This window comes from Chiloscyllium plagiosum, unplaced genomic scaffold (genome assembly GCF_037043375.1).
Source record: "Chiloscyllium plagiosum isolate Xiang-an unplaced genomic scaffold, Cpla_swu_hap1 HiC_scaffold_23, whole genome shotgun sequence".
In the NCBI taxonomy this organism is placed as follows: Eukaryota; Metazoa; Chordata; class Chondrichthyes; order Orectolobiformes; family Hemiscylliidae; genus Chiloscyllium; species Chiloscyllium plagiosum.
This window is the reverse complement of record NW_028270161.1, coordinates 43557872-43576562: the sequence shown is the minus strand read 5'-3', so window position 1 is coordinate 43576562 and position 18691 is coordinate 43557872. Positions and strand designations below refer to the sequence as shown.

Sequence of the window (18691 nt, the reverse complement as noted above, 5' to 3'; positions counted from 1 at the left end):
CACAACCTCGAGCAATGAGAACCAGGAGATGTCATTCACAGTGCATGAAGTAAGAGGGAAATAAACAAAATGCTTCTAAGAACACATAGGTGGCCTGGTTGACTCTTCATTGCAAATAAAAGTTCACATTAATTAATTCTCTGCATTTATACATCATCGTCTGTCTGATCAATAAGATTGTTTGCACCCAGGACTGTAAACCATGCAGTTAGATACTCTATATGTTTCAGTTGCAGGGAACAGTGATAAACCAGTACTGTGCAAGTGGCTGGTTAATGCAATTGCCTCTTGCAAGGCCTCGTATCATTCACAAGTAGAGCCCACATCCTTAAAAAATACTTTCTCCCTTGACTCTGTATGTGGTTACAACTAGTTCCCATTTCCATTGTGAGTTTACTATTTGTATGAGTATGGAAAGCAACATAGTTTTCACCTAATAGGGTGAGTCACAGACACAGCTCATTGTCAAGCACTGCCCCATCCCCTGCATCCCCACCTCCCAAGTTCCTTGCATTTCCTATAAATCCCATTATTATTGAGCTTCTACATGTTCCCATGTAATTCTCTGAATTATGACTCATGAATGTTCCCCTTTACAATCCCTTTTGATCATGAGTGGCTCAACTTTACTCCAATTTTTAGTCCTGTAGTGCTACACTTTTTGACTCTGACTCTCCAGCATCTGCAGTCCTTACTTTCTCCTACAGCTTAGTCATGCCAACCATTGGGGTCCACTGTCCCATTTGAACCTGGTTGTCACTGTTGATGACTCTTCATCCCTCTATAACTTATGGTATGTGCACATTGCCAACATCTGTCGATGGGGTATTGGGACAGTCACTGTCCATGGAACATGCCCTGATATGTAAGTGAATGTTGTCCAGGTTGGATGGCTAGACAAGTAAATTTCATGCTCAAGTGCCTATGTACTCACTCTGACCTTCATGTTGGGAAATTGTCACCATCTAGTTTCTAGGAGAAAGTGAGGACTGCAGATGCTGGAGATCAGAGCTGAAAAATGTGTTGCTGGAAAAGCGCAGTAGGTCAGGCAGCATCCAAAGGGCAGGAGAATCGACATTTTGGGCATAAGACCTTCTTCAGGAATGAAGAAGGGCTTATGCCCGAAACGTCGATTCTCCTGCCCTTTGGATGCTGCCTGACCTGCTGTGCTTTTCCAGCAACACATTTTTCACCATCTAATTTCTCTCCAGTATGAAAGAAAATATGAAACTGCATAACAATAAGGCTAGGTTATGTATTCACAGCATGATAATGTAAGCAAATAGGCCTCTTACTACTGACTTGTTGCAGAATTGGATTAGCTTTTCTAGCTGTTGAGAATCTTATTACTGCTAATTTTGCTGCAGGTCTTCAATGTGAAATGTTAACTCTGCTTCCTTCCAATGATATTTAAACATCATTACTCACTAATATTGAATGTGAAATGCATGCCTTCTCTTTTCCAGAACTACCCTTTTGTCCTGAGAACCAGATTTACAGGGATTGTGGTGCAGAGGTTATTCCAACATGTACTAATCAAAAGCCTCAACAGAAAAAACATGCTTGTGTAAGCACTTGTGAATGCCCACCAGGTAACAATATTTTTCAAAACGGAGACTGATTAATGTATATAGTATTGTATGGGTTATGCCAGCCTCCTGTGGCATTGTATAAGTACTGTAGTTGAGATGCATTTGAATTTTTTGAACACCAAGGTACTGATTTGAGGCAGTAGATGTATGATATGCCAGCTGAGGGAAAGGAGAGCAAGAATGGAATGCTAGAGGAATAAAGGAAAGTCGCATGTGACAATTAGTTTTTAAGACGACATGGAACCAATAAGGTAAGAGATTCTACGGTTGGAAAATGAAGTTAGAGAGGGAATTGATGTAAAAGTCGAAAGGCATTGAGGTAGTGCTACCCAATAAGAGGCAAAAGGAGTCATTGTGGATAGGTATGAGTGAGGAGACTGTGGGCTAACATCTTGATCATTGGAGGTAGGCTGTGGTGCCTAAAGTCTTAAGTGTAGGGGAGGGTTTGAGACAAAACTTTTATCTATTAGGGTGTGACCATTGTTGTATTGATGCTGTACATAAGGTTGCAAAGTGATGATGCTAAAACCTTGCTTAGAATGGTGGTTAGATTCAGGATCAAAACTTCACAAAGATTAAGTATAAAGTACATGTTTGCTGGAGGATGGAAGTGGGGATCTAAGGGTGCTTGAGAACTAAACAGTTAAACCCTGCATTTCTTCATAGATTTATTCATATGAATGTTTACTTCCCTTCTTCAAATTTTTATTTATGAATAGTTTAAAATCCAAATGCATGCAATAATTGCCTCTTGTACGTCAGTAGTCTATCTGCTGTGCCATTTTGTGAATTATTTGAAATGCTCATTTAAATCATTTAGTGATCGAAGAGGATGTCCGATGACATTATTAGATCAACACATTCAAACTTAGGAGTGGCATTTTACAGGAAAATTAAACTCTAATACAACTTTGTTCTGTCAATCAGAGCAATGGATTTGAAATGTTTGTCCATTCTAGCAAGGAATCATGTAATCACAGAATGAATACACCACAGGAGAAGACCACTTGGCCTGTCATGTCCATGCTGGTTCTCTGGAAGACCAATTTAAATAATATCTATTCCTTCCTTTTCTCCGAAAGCCTGTAATTATTTTTCTTTTCAGAGGCTAAATCCATTCCCATTATATTTTCCAGTATGTCTTAGGAAAGATCTATTCTTGCATTTGTATTGTATCATTGCTCAGAGATATTCAGTTTGATAAACATTCAATTGTATTACTGCAAATCAATTCATTTGTGAGCTATTATACTGCTTGTAAATGTTACCATCGTAGGAATGAAATGCATTTGGTTGCACCAAACCTAAAAACATGATTGCTGTCCCTAACCATAACTCCAACTAGACCCCATCTTCAAGAACATCTTCACCTCTGCCTTCTGCAAGGACCATTGTCTTCGCCACTCCTTGGTACACGCCATCCTCCCCACCAAGCACCCCCCCCCCCCCCCCGAACTCTCTGGTACCTTCCGCTGTAAAATCTGCCAGCATACCACCCCCTCACCACCATCCAGGGCCACAAACAATCCTTCCAGGTGAGACAGAGGTTCACCTGCCTCTCTTCCAACCTAGTTTACTGCATCAGGTGCTCCTGATGTGGTCATCTCTACATAGGGGAGACCAAACGTAAACTAGGGGCATATTTTGCCGAGCATCTCAGCCAGGCCAGTAATGGCAAGCCTGATCTCCCAGTTACTGACCACTCAATTCCCCTTTCCATGCCTTCTCCGACATGTCCATCCTTGGCCTCCATTGCTGCAGTGAATCAGATTGCAAATTGGAGGAACAACACCTCAGCTTCCACCTGGGCAGACTACTATCCTGAAGATTCAGCATTGAGCTCTTCAATTTCAAATAACCTTCCCACCCATCCCCTGACTCACTTTCCAGCCCCACCTCCTGTCCTCCATCCCTCCAACCGCCGTTTCCTTCCAGTTACCAACCGGATTCATTCCTCCCATCGACTTGCCAGGTCATACCCACCACCTGTATTCATCTGTCACCACTTCACCACTCTGTCGCTCTCCCCACCCATACCCATCCCTCCTTTCTTTATCTTTAGCTGCCTCTACCCCCACATCTAATCCTGAAGAAGAGTTACGCACAAAATATCGTCTTCTCCACCTCCTGATGAGGCTTGGCTTGTTGTGTTCTTCCAGCCTCCTGCTTGTCCCCAACCAGTACAGCAATGTTTGTCTTGATAGTCAATTGCCCAACTTTAAAATTGCAGAGTCAATTGTCTTGATAGTCAATTGTAGAGCTGATTGCCCAACTTTAAAATTTTCACAAAAGCTTTCTAACCATTAATGATTTAATGTTACCTGAGGCATGGTTTACATATCATGGATATTTTACTCATGCCAAAAAATCTGAAATTAAAAAGAAATAATCAGACCATCTGGCCAATTGAGAGGGAAAGGCACACAGACACACAGACACAATTACATTGTTGGTGTGCCTTGTGAGCCAGAGCCTGGAGCGGCAGGAGAGTGAGTCCTGGATGGAGGCCAATGTATGGACGCATTGTGGCCTCATGTTTTAAAGCCAGTTGGCATGGACTCATGTTGGATAAGGGCTAGAACCTGAGTACTGATAGACACCTTTTATATTCATTCTGGACTTCTAAACACTGTATCCCCATTGCTAATCCTTTTTTAAAATATTTCAATTGTGTGCAACACTTAAAGTGTCTGTACCTAGGTGTCCTGTACCTAAGATAGTACTGGGAGGTGACTTTAGAAATATTTCATTGCACTTACTTGAGTGCATATGGTAATAAAGGCTATTCTATTCTATTCTGGTCTATTCTATTCTGTTCTACGTGAAATCTCAAGAAAACAGCTCATCGCCATGTGTTCATGGGCAGTTACAGATGAGCAATAAATGTGACCTTTTGCTAATTTCGGAAAAGTTTTGAGGAAATTCCTCTGTGTCACTAAATCAATGGCTTATTACCGTCCCAGCCAATTACCAAATTACATTCTATAACGATCTTTTGCCAAGTTAATTTGAAAATGTGAGTCTTGACACAGTACCAAAACTCTAGTTCTAGATAAGAGCCTGCATCACCAAGGCTTCTGGCATTACAATTTAAAATTAAAACTACATTAATTGATATTCAGGGCATCTATACCTTTTTCAATTTCAGGCACAGTTCTTGATGATATAAGAGGCACCAACAAATGCATCAACAGCTCAAGTTGTCCGTGCATATACAGTGGTATGACTTATGATAGTGGAGACAGAAGGAACACTTCCTGTCAGACATGGTAATGGTTACTAATTTAGCTCATACAGAATTTAGCTCATATGTGTACATTCATCAAATTTCAAATATTTCACTGCTATCATTTATTTCCCTCCTTATTTAGTGTCTGCAATGGTGCACTTTGGGAATGCTCTCATCGTAGCTGTCCCAGCAGATGTAAAGTAGAAGGAACATACATCACAACATTTGATAAAAAAACTTATAATTTGAGAGGCAATTGCAGACTCTACGCAGTTATTGTACGTGAGCTACTTTGTTATATTTGTGGTAGGAAAAAACTACAATACCTTATCTTGTTTGGATGGATTTTAAAGTTCTTGTTTTTAAACACCACAGGGAAATGACTGGAAAGTAACTATTGAGTTATACGTGTGTCATAAAGCAGTTGGACAGATATGTGTAAGACATGTTTCATATTGCCAATCTGAGGTAAGCATAGGTGATTATTTTTAGTGCCATGTTCTATTTACTGTGAATGATGTTTTATTTTAAAATATCTGATACAGAACATTAATTAATGTCAGGGTTTATCATGTAATGTGAAGATGTGGAAAGGATGTAAAAATGGTATTATTTGGTTATGATTTTCTGGAAGGGAATCTAATGTCCAGACAACTTTTTAATGAAAGGTTCATTTCAATTTTACAACGGTGCATGTGTGCTGTTTTGCCAGAGGACAGTTTTGCCTCTCATCTTGGTCAGCAGATTTGTGGCCACATATACATGCACTTGAACAGGAGAATTGGTTAGTTGATAATCTTACATTTTCAAAGATCATTCTTGCTTGTAATTATAACTATCCTTTCTATCAATATTATGTGGAAGGAAAAACTGTCAAATTAAACTTATTATTCACTTGCTTGTTCTATTCTTCAATTTTAACTGTTTTTAATCATGTTTGGTGGAGGCAGGTGGAATTCCGACACCTAAAAGGTATTTTTTGGGTTTATGAATTGGAAGTGTTTAGAGGGATATGGGCCAAATGCTGGTAAATGGGATTAGGTCAGTTTAGGATATCTGATCGGTGACGATGAGTTGGACCAAAGAGTCTGTTTCCATACTGTATAATTCTTTGACTCTATTTAAATGATCCTACTAAACTTAATCTTTTTTGTTATAGATCAATTATGAATTCAACAATAATGGCGACGTTTACTCTTCTGGAAATAAAATTAACCTTCCTCTAAAGAAGGGTAAACTAAAAATTGAAGAAAATCAAACATTTAAATACGACAGTAAAATTGTTCAGTCTTAAGTTAAACTAGAGTTATGTCATTTCACAGATGGAATAATCATATTTAGGAAATCAGCAAAATTCATTCAATTTTCGACTTCATTTGGGCTAAAAATACAAGTGCGGACATCTTCTATCATGCATTTATACATTTCACTGCAAGAAAAAGACAAAAACACAGTGAAAGGTATGACTAGCTAATTATTTCTTGACTACCAGGGGTGAAGGTAAAGCAGAATACCCAATTGCAGAGCCTTTGCGAGCAGCCACTTGGATTTAGGATGCAAATTGTGAAGGCAATCACCTCCCAAACGCATGAAGTGTTCACATTGATGAAGCTGTCAAATTTCCTAACCTGACTGATGGCATATAATGTTTATTTATTAACCCATTTTCTAATCAACCAATTCACACTTAAAATTCAGACATCAATGAGTTTCATCGCCTTGTTATAACAATTAAAGTGGAAATCTGCTCCTTTGGAATAGATAAGCTTTCCACTAAACTTCTCACCTTGGCAAAAGCTGGAACTGTGTAAGTTTGAGACAGATTTATATCTGACAACAGATATTCTTGACTTAACTTGAATTCAAATTCGCTAACATTTTAAACTATAATTCAGCCCCGAACATCTGGGGAAAATCAGTAAATCATATGCAAGAAATATATGTTATCAAGAAATTACTCAAAGTCACACTCTATTCAGGACATATATAGTCTAGATATCTTTGCTGTTGTTAATTGACAGGGATGAGCGGAGTAAACTCACTCAGGAAAGGACACAGATATCAGTGTTTAGAATGAGCTGAAGTGGACATAGAGTGAAATTATCAGGTCTGAAGATTACAATGGCATGGAGACAGTTTTTAAAATGAAATGTGTTCCTGTGTCCAGGGAATATTCCAAAATTTCCTGGACATGGGAAAAGTTCCAGTATATTGGAAAAATGCTAATATAATGCCCTTATTCAAAAAGGGAAGGAGGCAAAATGTAGGAAATTAAAAACCATATAATGTAACATCTTTGATAGGAAAGTGTTAGAATCAATTGCCAAGAAAGCAATAGCAGGACATTTGGAAAGTCAAAACATTAACTATCATAGACAGCATAGTTTTATGAAAGGCAAATCATGTTTGACTAATTTGCTAGAGTTCTTCAAAGATGTAACAAGTAAAGTGGATAATAGGGATCCTGTAAGTGTAATATATCTGGACATCCGGAAAGCATTTGATAGGCTGCTGTACAAAAGATTAATTCACAACTTTGGATCATATGGGACTGAGGCTAATTTATTAGCTTGGACAGATGACTGGTTGATGGACAGAAGACAGAGAGTCGGGATAAATGGTTTTTTTTCTGGATGGCAAGACACAAAATAGTCCTTGGATCACAACTATTTACAATCTACATTAACGACTTGGATACAGGGATAGAAGGCTATATAGTTGAGAGTGTGTTGCTGGGAAAGACAATAGGTCAGGCAGCATCCGAGGAGCAGGAGAATTGATGTTTCGAGCATAAGTCCTTTATCAGGAATGATGAAGGCCTATGCCCCAAAACATTGATTCTCCCGCTCCGCAGATGCTGCCTGACCTGCTGTGCTTTCCCAGCAACACTGTCTCGACTCTGATCTCCAACATCTGCAATCCTCACTTTCTCCTGAGGCACATATCGGCCATGATTGAATGGCAGAACAGATTCAAGGGGCCGAAAAGCCTAATTCTGCTCATGTATCTTATGAACTTATGAAGTGAATTCATGAGTTGAAGTAGAAGTGAACTAAGAGGTGTAGACAGATGGGTTGGACAATCAGCTGTGCCAAAAATGATCTTGAGACTACGAACAGCTGATATGATAGTTAGGATCAGGTGCGTAAATTAGTCAAGGACCTGTGACTAGCTCCAAAAGATGGGATTCTGACCTGGATTTTGGACATGCAGCCAGACAACTCAAAAGCAACACGGAGTTAGTGAAGAAGTAAAATTGGATAGACATTTGTAAGCTAACCACATGTCATTGGGTGGTATCACAAAGGGACATGTAGATAGGCAACAATATAGAGGTCAGAAATAACTCATAAGACCATAAGAATTTGGAGCAGAATAGACCATTTAGCCCATTGAGACTGTTCCACCATTCAATCATGGCTAATATTGAATCAGATGCTGATGATGATCAATCTCTAATTGAAGAGGTAACCAACCAAGAAAGATCTAATACAGGCATTTGGAAGAGGGTTGTGAAGTGAAGCCTGCCAAAATTGCAAAGAGGTTGAAAAAGACAAGGGATTAAATCCACTACAGTTAAAGTCACAACACATCTGTTTTGATATGATGGAAACCTAATTCAAACCTGGTTAGGAGAAAGATGGGCATGAGTTTGGGAGATGACAATGGTTCATGCCCTTTGAAGAAGAAAAGGAATTTGGAAATACAATGGTGGTTTCAGAAAAGGGCAAATAATAGAAATTAAATTATGAAAATTGTCTGTCAGGTCATAACAGGATGTTTTGATATGAGCAGTTAGAAAATACTAAAACAGTGCAAAACAATGCTCAATGTCATATGTTGCTTAACTAAATCTGTTTAGACAAACTGAACTTGGACTAGATGATATGTTTCAGTTAATAACTCTGTTCAACCAAATCAGATCATGCCATTTTTTGAGATTTTTTTCAATTATTTATTTTTCAGGCTTATGTGGCAACTTCAATGACAATGCAGGTGATGACTTCTTGTCTGCACAGGATATGGAGGAACAATCAGTTGCCGATTTTGTTAATTCATGGATAGTTTCTGGTGAATCTTGTATGCCTCCAGATTCAGAAGAACCTACTTGCATTAGTTCAGAAAATGGTAATATTCTTTGTTTCAGACTAGACTTTCATCAGACAACACTCAGTAAATATCTTGTGTCAAGGACAATTAAACTAACATTGTTGTTATATTGATTTCTATCACTCCATGTTTATTGGATCTACAGGATTTAGTTCTAACGAGCACTTTCCACTGAGGCAGAATCAGTGTAGATTTCTCTCATGCTTCAAATTGATCCCAATGGAAATTAAGTTGAATCTGATCTTTAATACTAAACAATTTTTATGATTTTCCATCACCCATCTCAGTTATCTTGAGGCTGTTCATGGTTTGTCATACTGTTACATGGCACTTGGAAAAGTGCATTGATTTCAAGCCCCACAACTTCCAGAGGTGCCACAAATGTTAATGCTTTAATCAAAACATGCAAAGTCCCCCATTTACCAATATGATGGAATTATTGACCAGATTTCTGTACATAACAAGAAAGAGTATTGATTTTAAATAAATACAAGCTAAAGGCACATCAAAACCAGGAATTAATAACATCAGATAACTCTATTAGTTGAAATTCTAATCCAATTTTAAAACCCTACATGCACATATAGACAGACACAGATAAAACAAAAGAAAACATCGATGGTAAGAATCATTTAGAATCACCATAGAATCCCTACAGTATGGAAACAGGCCCTTTGGCCCAACAAATCAACACTGACCCTCTGAAGAGTAACCCAGCCAGACCAATTCCCATACATTTACCCCTCACTAATGCACCTAACCTACGCATCCCTGAACACTATGAACCATTTGGCAAGGCCAATTTACCTAAACTGCACATCTTTGAATTGTGGGAGGAGACTGGAACACCTGGAGGAAACCTACGCAGACACAGGGAAAATGTGCAAACTCCACAGACAGTCTCCCATGGCTGGAATCATACGCAGGTCCCTGGTGCTGTGAGGCAGCAGTGCGAACCACTGAACCACCAAGCCAGATAGAGGGAAAATATGCACTGGAAATATAGTTCAATAACACCAGTCCACAGGCTTTGTTGAGATGCTTGTCTTTCTTCCTAAGATCTTCACTTCTCTGATTTCCTTTTTCAAGTTCTTTCTGTTCTTTGCCATGAACACAGGGAATTTACATATTTATTGTTGAATTTCACTGATTGGAGACAACAGCTTAAAGCAAATGGTAGAAGACAATTATTGGCCATCTTCAGGCTTACGTTAATTTGTTATAGAAATATAAAGATAGGCTGTGTTTCTTCAATTTTGGAGACATGTGTCCCTTTGCCTAGAAGCTGAGCATAGGATTATTGTCATATTGATTGCCTCAAGCTTCCAGACAAGTCACAACTGCTTAATCTATTCAACAGTCTGTTTTGGCACAATCCCACTCTCCACCCATTCTCAATCCATGCCATCTTTTCTCTCCTCCCCACTATTTACAAAGTAACAGTGTAAGTGCAATTCACAATGTGTTCCAACAACCTGTTCTCAAAAGTTCAATAGTTCCTTAAAATAACTTAGTTTTTCCAGTTTTGGTCTACAATTATAAATAAATAAAAATAACAAGATGACAGCTTTAGACACACCTCCCCTTGTCCCAATGACACCAATGCAGTCCTCAGTAGGAATTGCCCTGTATAAGTTATCTGGAAGAATTGTCAGACAAACTAATATATACTAGACAGATAATAATGTATAAGGATGTTTTGTGTCCCTTGATTGGAATGAAAGGAAACTGGCCCAATTGGTTCTGGCACCACAAACATAAGTTAGTGCCTGATCAATGTTTTCTCAGAAGCACAATACTTTTCAGGATGTCATAGTGGCAGAAATCTTTGCTTGTTTTTTGGAGAATCTGTTCAGCTCTGCTATGAGCCAAAGAAGGCTCATCCAGTAACACAAATTAGTTTTAATCTGATATTTGATATACTTGTGACCTACTGAGATTATGCAGCAGACCAGCATTGACAATGATATAACCTCCTCATAATCATCTAATGCATGACAATGTCCATGTCATTCTCACCCTCTGGACATGTTTGCAATTGTGTCTGAAGCTGTGCATAATTATGATAACAATGCATTCTAAATCCTGAAAACAATCAAATTGGAAAACATGTAGAGTGAGGTAAAATGGCTCAAAATGCTTGACCGAATTACTTTGTCAGATTTAGCTAATTCCACAGCAATCGGAAACCTGATAAATATCCAAGGCTTCATTGTACTGTAGCAAATGAAGGTGTCCAAGGAGCACAAATGATAAAACTTCAAATGGTAATGCTTTAGGCAGCAGATGTACCACTTTAAATGTACTGTATAGGTGTAGAGGGGTGCCTAGGGCTTCTCTTTTAATGTGCTTAATAACATGACAGTTTTTGCACAGCAAACATTCAAAGATATTTGCCCAACAGTTGTGCACTGAAACTAGATGACTGAATTATTTAATTGTGTTTGACTTTTAAATTTATATTGTATCATTCTGAACTGAAACTGGTTTTTCACAAAATACATATGTTAAAGCAGCACACTCTTAAATCTGCCACGACTGTTCCTTTGGCTAAAGTTGAACTTCTTAAATGGTATTGATTGATACTTGATTTGTTTTCACTATTTCTGTATTATTCATTTGCTAAAATTATCTAAATTCAATGCAATCCATTGTAGAATATAAGTAATCACATCTATGTATTGTGCTCTAGATAATTATGCTAAAGAACATTGTGCTGAGCTGATGAACAATAAAGGGGCTTTTGCCCCTTGCCACCATGTAGTGGATTACAGCACATACTATAAGGTAAGTGGGAAACCTCTTCAAACATATGCAAATCTTTAAGAATCAATGTGCTGCATAATCTATAATTAACATCATTAGTCTGACAATTTGGTGATAAACCAGTTGCAGTAAATTATATAAAGATGTGAAAAAAGGACAAATATCCCTTGTACATTAAGTTAGTAATTATCTATTATAAGAATACTCCTCGATCATTCAGTAATGCAAATGTTCAAAATTCTTCTTGGGATGATTATCAAGATTTGGGTTGATAAAATATTTGATTAGTAAAGGATGATAAATAATACAACTCAATGAGCCTGTTATTTAATAAAGTAAGACATATAAAGATAGGGAACAACATATTACTCTGGGCATCTCCTTTTTGATGCAGTAAACATCATGTCAAAACATTATCTCAAGGACTCATGTAACTTATATTAGGGAAGCTGAAAGGACAAGTAACTTACTTACTTAAAAGCTGAAGGCATTGTTATACAATTTTTACCCTCTGATAAAGTTGCATTTGTTGTAAAATTCCTAATAATGAAAGAAATTTAAAATAAATCTGTCAATTTTTTAAATGAATCTATTGCAAATTAATTAGGCCTGGAAATGTCACATGCTAATCCATTACAAGAAGTATTGTTTGAGAAGAATGAAAGTCACCAGAAAGTCTAGACAATAACAGTTACAGAATGAAATAACCAACTGCTAGGTCTTTCATGTACCAATTTCTTTGAAGCATTAGCCTTCTTTTAAGATAAGTTGGCTCAATGACATAAATTAAATCCAGATTACCATTTTAATTCAGAACTCATTTGAGTCTCCACTATGTTACACTATTTTTGTTGGTCCCTGAGTAACAGGAATGCTTACAAAACATAGCCTGGTCTGCTACTGTCCTGGGACTTCAAATCCCATAAACATGACAGCTCGTCCAAGTCATCGCAGCCTGATCCAGAACTTTAATTTGACAAGTTACATGAAGCTGCCTGTTTAATGCCCAAGAGTTGTGCTGGACATTTTGCTGAGGCCAAGACTTCGCAATCAAGAGAGCTTCTTTGCCTGCAGCATAAGTAGAAAATTAGTGAACTCTGTCATTCAGTTGCCCAGGAATCGCATCCAAATATGATTAAATAAATATGATTATTTGACTTCTAATGTCTCTGGCATTATCTGCAGATTTGTAAAATATGTATTGTTACCAAAAAGATCTCAAAAAATATGTTTTTAATTGTGCTTGCTTTAAAGATGTGTAAGGATTCCATCTGCACTTGTCAAAATATTGATCACTGCATTTGTGCTGTATTTGGTTCATATGTTCATGCATGTGCAGAAAACGATATCATCCTGACACAATGGACTGGAAGTATTTGCAGTAAGTTGAGATATTTATCTTCCATAAAATATCCACACAATTTACTGTTGGCAGCATTAGTTGCTTGAAAACAGTTTATATGATCCATAAATAATTATGTGTATCATTCACTAAGTTTATTTATGATGAGGTAGCAGGGTCATGCTGCTGTAGAATGATGTTGTGATCCAATATCTGAAAACTTTGCTTCTATATGCTTATGCAAGTGCATTTTACTTTGGTAGGAAGTTCCTCCGTGACAGACTCAAGAAACCATTGGAGATTTGATTTCAATAAAATATTGCAAGTCGCATTCTTTGGTAGAATAGTTGGGAGGATATCAAAATAAAAGGTCTTTAGTGGATTGTTGGAAAGCAGAAGTAGGAAGGAGCCCATTGGATATAGCGCTGCAACCCTTGACCTGTTAAGAGGAAAACTTGAGCAATTTTGCAGATTTTCTCATAGCTAATGATATGATAAACTCCATTAGTTCCAGAGCACAATTCTTTAATACTTTGATGGATGTTGAGGCCAAGAATTTTTATTGAAGCTAATGCGCTCAGTCATTTCCACATATCATGAGGGAATTACATTAAGCTGCTTGATGAATGGCTTCTACAATGGAAGGTGTCTCAGAAGGAGACCAGGATGGATCATTTACTCAGGGCTTCTGATATTTCTCTAGTTTTCACCACTATTTAACTATAATCTGATGTTAGTGGTTTTTGTTTCTAGATACAACTTGTGAGGAGAGCCAATCTTTTGACAACAACATGACAACATGTAACCGGACTTGCAGATCACTATCAAAACCTGACTTCACCTGTAGTGTTCAGGATGTTCCAGTTTATGGATGTGGCTGTCCTGCAGGAAAGTACATGGATAAAAATGGACTCTGTGTTGAGCAAAGAAAATGCTCATGTTACTACAGGGGCATGTATATTGAACCTGGAGAAAATAGTGATGATTGGTAAGTATAATTGTCAAATTTGCTGCAAGTTGCAATAATAAATATATGAAAAGGGATCTGTAACTTTTCTTTTCTTTCAGCGTTTGCACAAATGGGCATATTGTGTGTTCTCAAGTTCATACTACTCCACAGACACCAGGTAAATTATTTGTATCTTTTAAAGTCATCTGCACCTAAAACATGAATTGGAACTGCTATGAAACAACTTTCTCCATTTTTTTCGTCCAACAGTGTGTCATGGGGAAAAGAGGTATTTTAATTGTTCAGGAGCTAGAAACTTCAATTGGAAACATTGTGCAAAGAAATGCAGCAACTTGAATTTACCATGTGTAAGTGATATCTCAAGATATAAACTTGTGAGAATCGTACATATTTGCGTGGAATGAGGGAGTATAATGCAAAGGTGAACACAAAATATAATTGAATATGCTATTCTAAACAACAGAAAGGCATATTTTAATCTGATGGCAACTATAGAAAAAAAAGTTTTTGCTCCATTGCTAAGTCTTGTAAGGTAATATTTTATCAAATTTATTCATGTACTTCTGCATTTTCTGATTTATTGGGACAGAATTAGGGAAATACTGAGCACAAATATCAATCTTAGGAAGAGTTGCTATGTCCTTGTGAAAGTGGAAATGATGTTTTGTCAATCTGTTGAAAATTTTTAATGTTACAGGAAAGGGAAAACAAATGGGTGAAACTTATTTAATTTTTCTGATTTTACTGTACATAAGATTATCATACAAGACAAGGATAATGCATGAAATTGGAGTCATACATTGAATATGGAATGAGAATTAGTAGCAGGAATGATAACTTTCATTTTGGTTTAGCTGTAGCTAGTGGAGTGCCATAAGGACTAGTGCTTGGGCTTCAGCTATTTGCAGTCTGGATCAAGGACCAAAGTCAGGGACTTAGTCTAATATATTCAAGTTTGCTAATGATACAAATGTGAGTAAAAAGATGTTCTGTGAGCAAAACAGAAAGGAGGCTGTAAAAAAAAAAAGACATGTTGTGTGATTGAGAAAAATGGTGGCAAATTGAGTATAAAGTGAGAAAATGTGAAATTATACACTTTGGTAAGAAGAGTAAAGAGGTAGACTATTTTTCAATGGTACAATTATTAAATGTTGGTCTGTAGAAAGCTTTATGAGTTGGCAAAATCAAATAGAGCCAATATGCAGATAAAACATACTGTTGGGAAAATATTTGTTAGTCCTAACTGTGAAGAGCTACAGTTTAAGACAGGACACCTGGAGAACTCCATTGTTTTGAAATAATTAGCTACCTAGGGAGAGTGCAATGAAGGCTCCTTCAATTGATTCCTGGGATAAAAAGTATTGCTCTTTTAGAAAAGATTGCACATAATGAATGTAAACATAAAACATAGAACAGTACAACACAGTACAGGCACATTGAAACTTGATGTTGTGCTGATCTTTTATTCAACTGTAAGATCAAACTTGGAGGTGCTAAAAAGCTAAAAATCTGGTGTTGTGTGATTTTTAAGTAAGGTCAAACTAACCGACATACCCTTCATTTCACTATCATCTATGTGCCTATCCAAGAGTCACTTAAATGTCCCTTAAGTACCTGACTCTACTACTACTGCTGGCAGTGTGTTTCATGCACTCATTACTCTCTGTGTAAAGAACCGACCTCTGACCACCTCTAAACCTTCCTGCAATCACCTTAAAATATGCCCCCTAATGATCAGCCATTTCTGCCCTGGAAAAAAGTTTCTGGCTATTCACTCTATCTGTGCCTCTCATCATCTTGTACACCTCTATCAAGTAGCCTCTCACCCTTCTTCGCTCCAATGAGAAAACATTTAGCTGCCTCAACTTCTCTTCATAAGATATGACGTCCTGTCCTGGCAGAATCTTGGTAAATCTCCACCGCACCATCTCTAAAGCTTCTACATCCTTCCTACAATGGGGCAACCAGAACTGAACACAATATTCCAAGTGTGGTCCAACCAAGGCTCTATAGAGCTGCAGCATAACCTCGTGACTCTTAATGGGCCTATGTTGTCTGAAGTTTAGAAGAATGTGAGGTAATTTTATTGAAGTGTGTCACATTCTTCGAGATCATGACAGGTTAGACACTGTGAGAATCTAGAATGAGGGGACATAGCGTCATGATAAGGAGCTCGCCATTCAGATAAGAGAGGAGAAGAAGTCTCTTTACTCAGAATATTATGAATCTCAGGAATTCTGAATCACAAGGACTGCAGATATTCAGTATAAAGTTGAGACCATTTGGCCTTTACACAACGAGAGTATCAATAGATCTGAGGGAGAAGTGGAATTTGACCAGAAAAAGGTGTGCCACACTTGCACTGTGACTGGATAGCATTTTCTAAATAATCCCAAGTGGGCCATAAAATATGTTGACAATCCATTCAAAGTTTTCAGTCAGATCCAGAGTGTAAACATTGTAGGACTCATAATTTGGTACATTTGTGCATTTTGAACTTTATATTTATTTAATGCACAGTATCATGTTCTTTGCAGACTGAAATAATATGCAAACGTACTGAATCTATGATAACTGGACAAATCAGCTGAGAGCCATTCTCTATTTTATTCTTCAGAGCAATGGCTTGACCAATAAACTTGCCTGGCTTGCATTTAAATAAAGCTTGGTAGTTGACTGTCAGTCTTCATCTAACTGGTGAATTCCCCATGAAAGAGTCTTTACCAATCAGTGAGCATTTGTCAACCACTTAGCCCACCCTATTCATTTAGAATCAAAATGTTACTCCTGTTACATTGGTATTCTAGTGAATTGTCCTAACTTTGAGTAAATGTGTCTTTTTTCCATAATTTTATCTACTGTTATGTTTGTTAGATAATAAGTTGCAAGTATGTGTATTTGAGTGAGTGGGAGAGAGAAAGCCACACAAAGTTATTCTTGTCAAAGTTATTCACGCATTCAAAATTATGTATCGCCTGAGATTAGTAATACTGACGAACTTATTTATATAATGAGTATTCATTTCTATTACTCCATGGTATTTGAGATCAGTTTTAATAATTTTTGAGGAATCACTAAAGATCTTTTCTTTTATGACAGCCAGATCAATGCGTTCCTGGTTGCATCTGTCCTGATGGTAAAGCTGAAGATGACAATGGAAATTGTGTTTTGCATAAAAAATGTCCTTGCTTGTTTGAAGGACAGAGCCATCGTGTAGGAAAAGTGATCCAGAAGGATTGTAATGAATGGTGAGATTGAATCAATGACACATTTATAAATTTAGTAGATTAAAAGCACCTTAGTATGAACATTATATCTGCTCTTTATTTTGTAGCACGTGCCAGGGTGGAGTATGGAACTGTACTGAGAAACATTGTTCAAAGACCTGTAAGGTTTATGGTGAAGGTCATTTCACAACATTTGATGAGAACACATATACTTTTGAGGGGAACTGTGAATATATATTTGTTCAGGTAAATAACAATGACTTAAACCTTCATTTCCTGTGAATCAAAATGTCGTATTTATTTGGTCAAGTATAAGTTAAGATTTTAAAATGATATGAAACATTTCTGAATATTCAGAATCACTACTTTGTAATTTTGCCCAAAACTTCAATGATAAGGTGTAGATATAAAATTAAAAGCCTTGTTATTAACAGATCATACATCTAGATCCACAAAGTAGTCTGAATTTTCCCAGTCCCACACAGGCAGTTTTTGAGGTGGCCAAGAGGATTTTTGTAATTTGGAAATGTGTAATATTGTACATCGTGTCAACTTCCTGCTGCCTTTGCACGTCCATGCAGTTTTTCTCAATGTCAGTTTTCATGCACAGTGACCTGCATAGCAGCATTGCTAGCCAAAACAAGATACATAAAAGGACTAATCATCCCCTACTTTCAGACACATTGAGATATTTGAAAGCAGCACATACACCACACCACAAGTCCCATGTATGTTTTTGGAAGGTGAGAGTGAACAAGCTCATAATGGGATGTCAGCCACTGTATTTTTAAAGTTGTCGAAGAGCTTACTAGCAGCAAATGCAAGGGGACTGCATCCATAACACAGCCTTCCAACTGAGTAATGAAGCTGTGAATCTGATGGCCGTATGTATCTTATCTTCTGTTTGTTTTACTGGCTCTAAGGATAGTTGCAGTATCTCACTGCCTCTGCATCTATTTGGCCATCTGTTCTCCTTGTTCTAAAAGTGGTTGTCAAACCAGATTGTGTTGTCACTTCCTCCAGAACCTGTCCACTGTTAGAAACTGGACAGCGAGTACAGATGTAATGTATTAATTAACTGGCTAATCTCCTGTAAGCTGACGCAGTCAGGCATGCACCCAAAATGCCAGACCCAGGAACTTGAACTGGACCTGATATTGAGTTCTGGCATGTCTACCCCTTTTATTGAACTAGAAGTTTTAATGAACATCATGAAGATGAAGGTCACACATTCATGGTTCAAGTTTGACTTTTTATGCACTTGCAATCATTTAAAATTCATGAACAAAAAACTAATGAATGGATTTAAATTACATGCACATACCAAACATAAGGTAGAGAATGAGCTGTTCAGATCAAGCTGCCTGGCTGAACAAATTAGTGCAATTAGCCCCATTCCTTTGCTCCTTCTGCTTATCTTACAAATGTTTCCTTTCCAAAAGATGGATCCGATTC

The 18691-nt window shown here is 37.5% G+C and overlaps 1 protein-coding gene across 3 annotated transcripts in view; it reads left to right on the top strand.

The window, feature by feature from the left end:
• The window catches only part of LOC122561450 (uncharacterized), a 108326-nt gene that overhangs the window by 21909 nt on the left and 67726 nt on the right, over window positions 1-18691 (top strand). For all 3 annotated transcript variants that reach the window (XM_087999607.1, XM_087999606.1, XM_087999605.1), the window contains exons 9-22: window positions 1467-1592; window positions 4741-4861; window positions 4964-5099; window positions 5197-5289; window positions 5981-6053; window positions 6144-6281; window positions 8788-8949; window positions 11624-11718; window positions 12952-13078; window positions 13793-14027; window positions 14108-14166; window positions 14259-14356; window positions 17109-17257; window positions 17344-17482. In XM_087999607.1, the coding sequence (XP_087855733.1) occupies window positions 1467-1592; window positions 4741-4861; window positions 4964-5099; window positions 5197-5289; window positions 5981-6053; window positions 6144-6281; window positions 8788-8949; window positions 11624-11718; window positions 12952-13078; window positions 13793-14027; window positions 14108-14166; window positions 14259-14356; window positions 17109-17257; window positions 17344-17482 (1751 nt within the window). The remainder of the gene's footprint in view (window positions 1-1466; window positions 1593-4740; window positions 4862-4963; window positions 5100-5196; window positions 5290-5980; window positions 6054-6143; window positions 6282-8787; window positions 8950-11623; window positions 11719-12951; window positions 13079-13792; window positions 14028-14107; window positions 14167-14258; window positions 14357-17108; window positions 17258-17343; window positions 17483-18691) is intronic.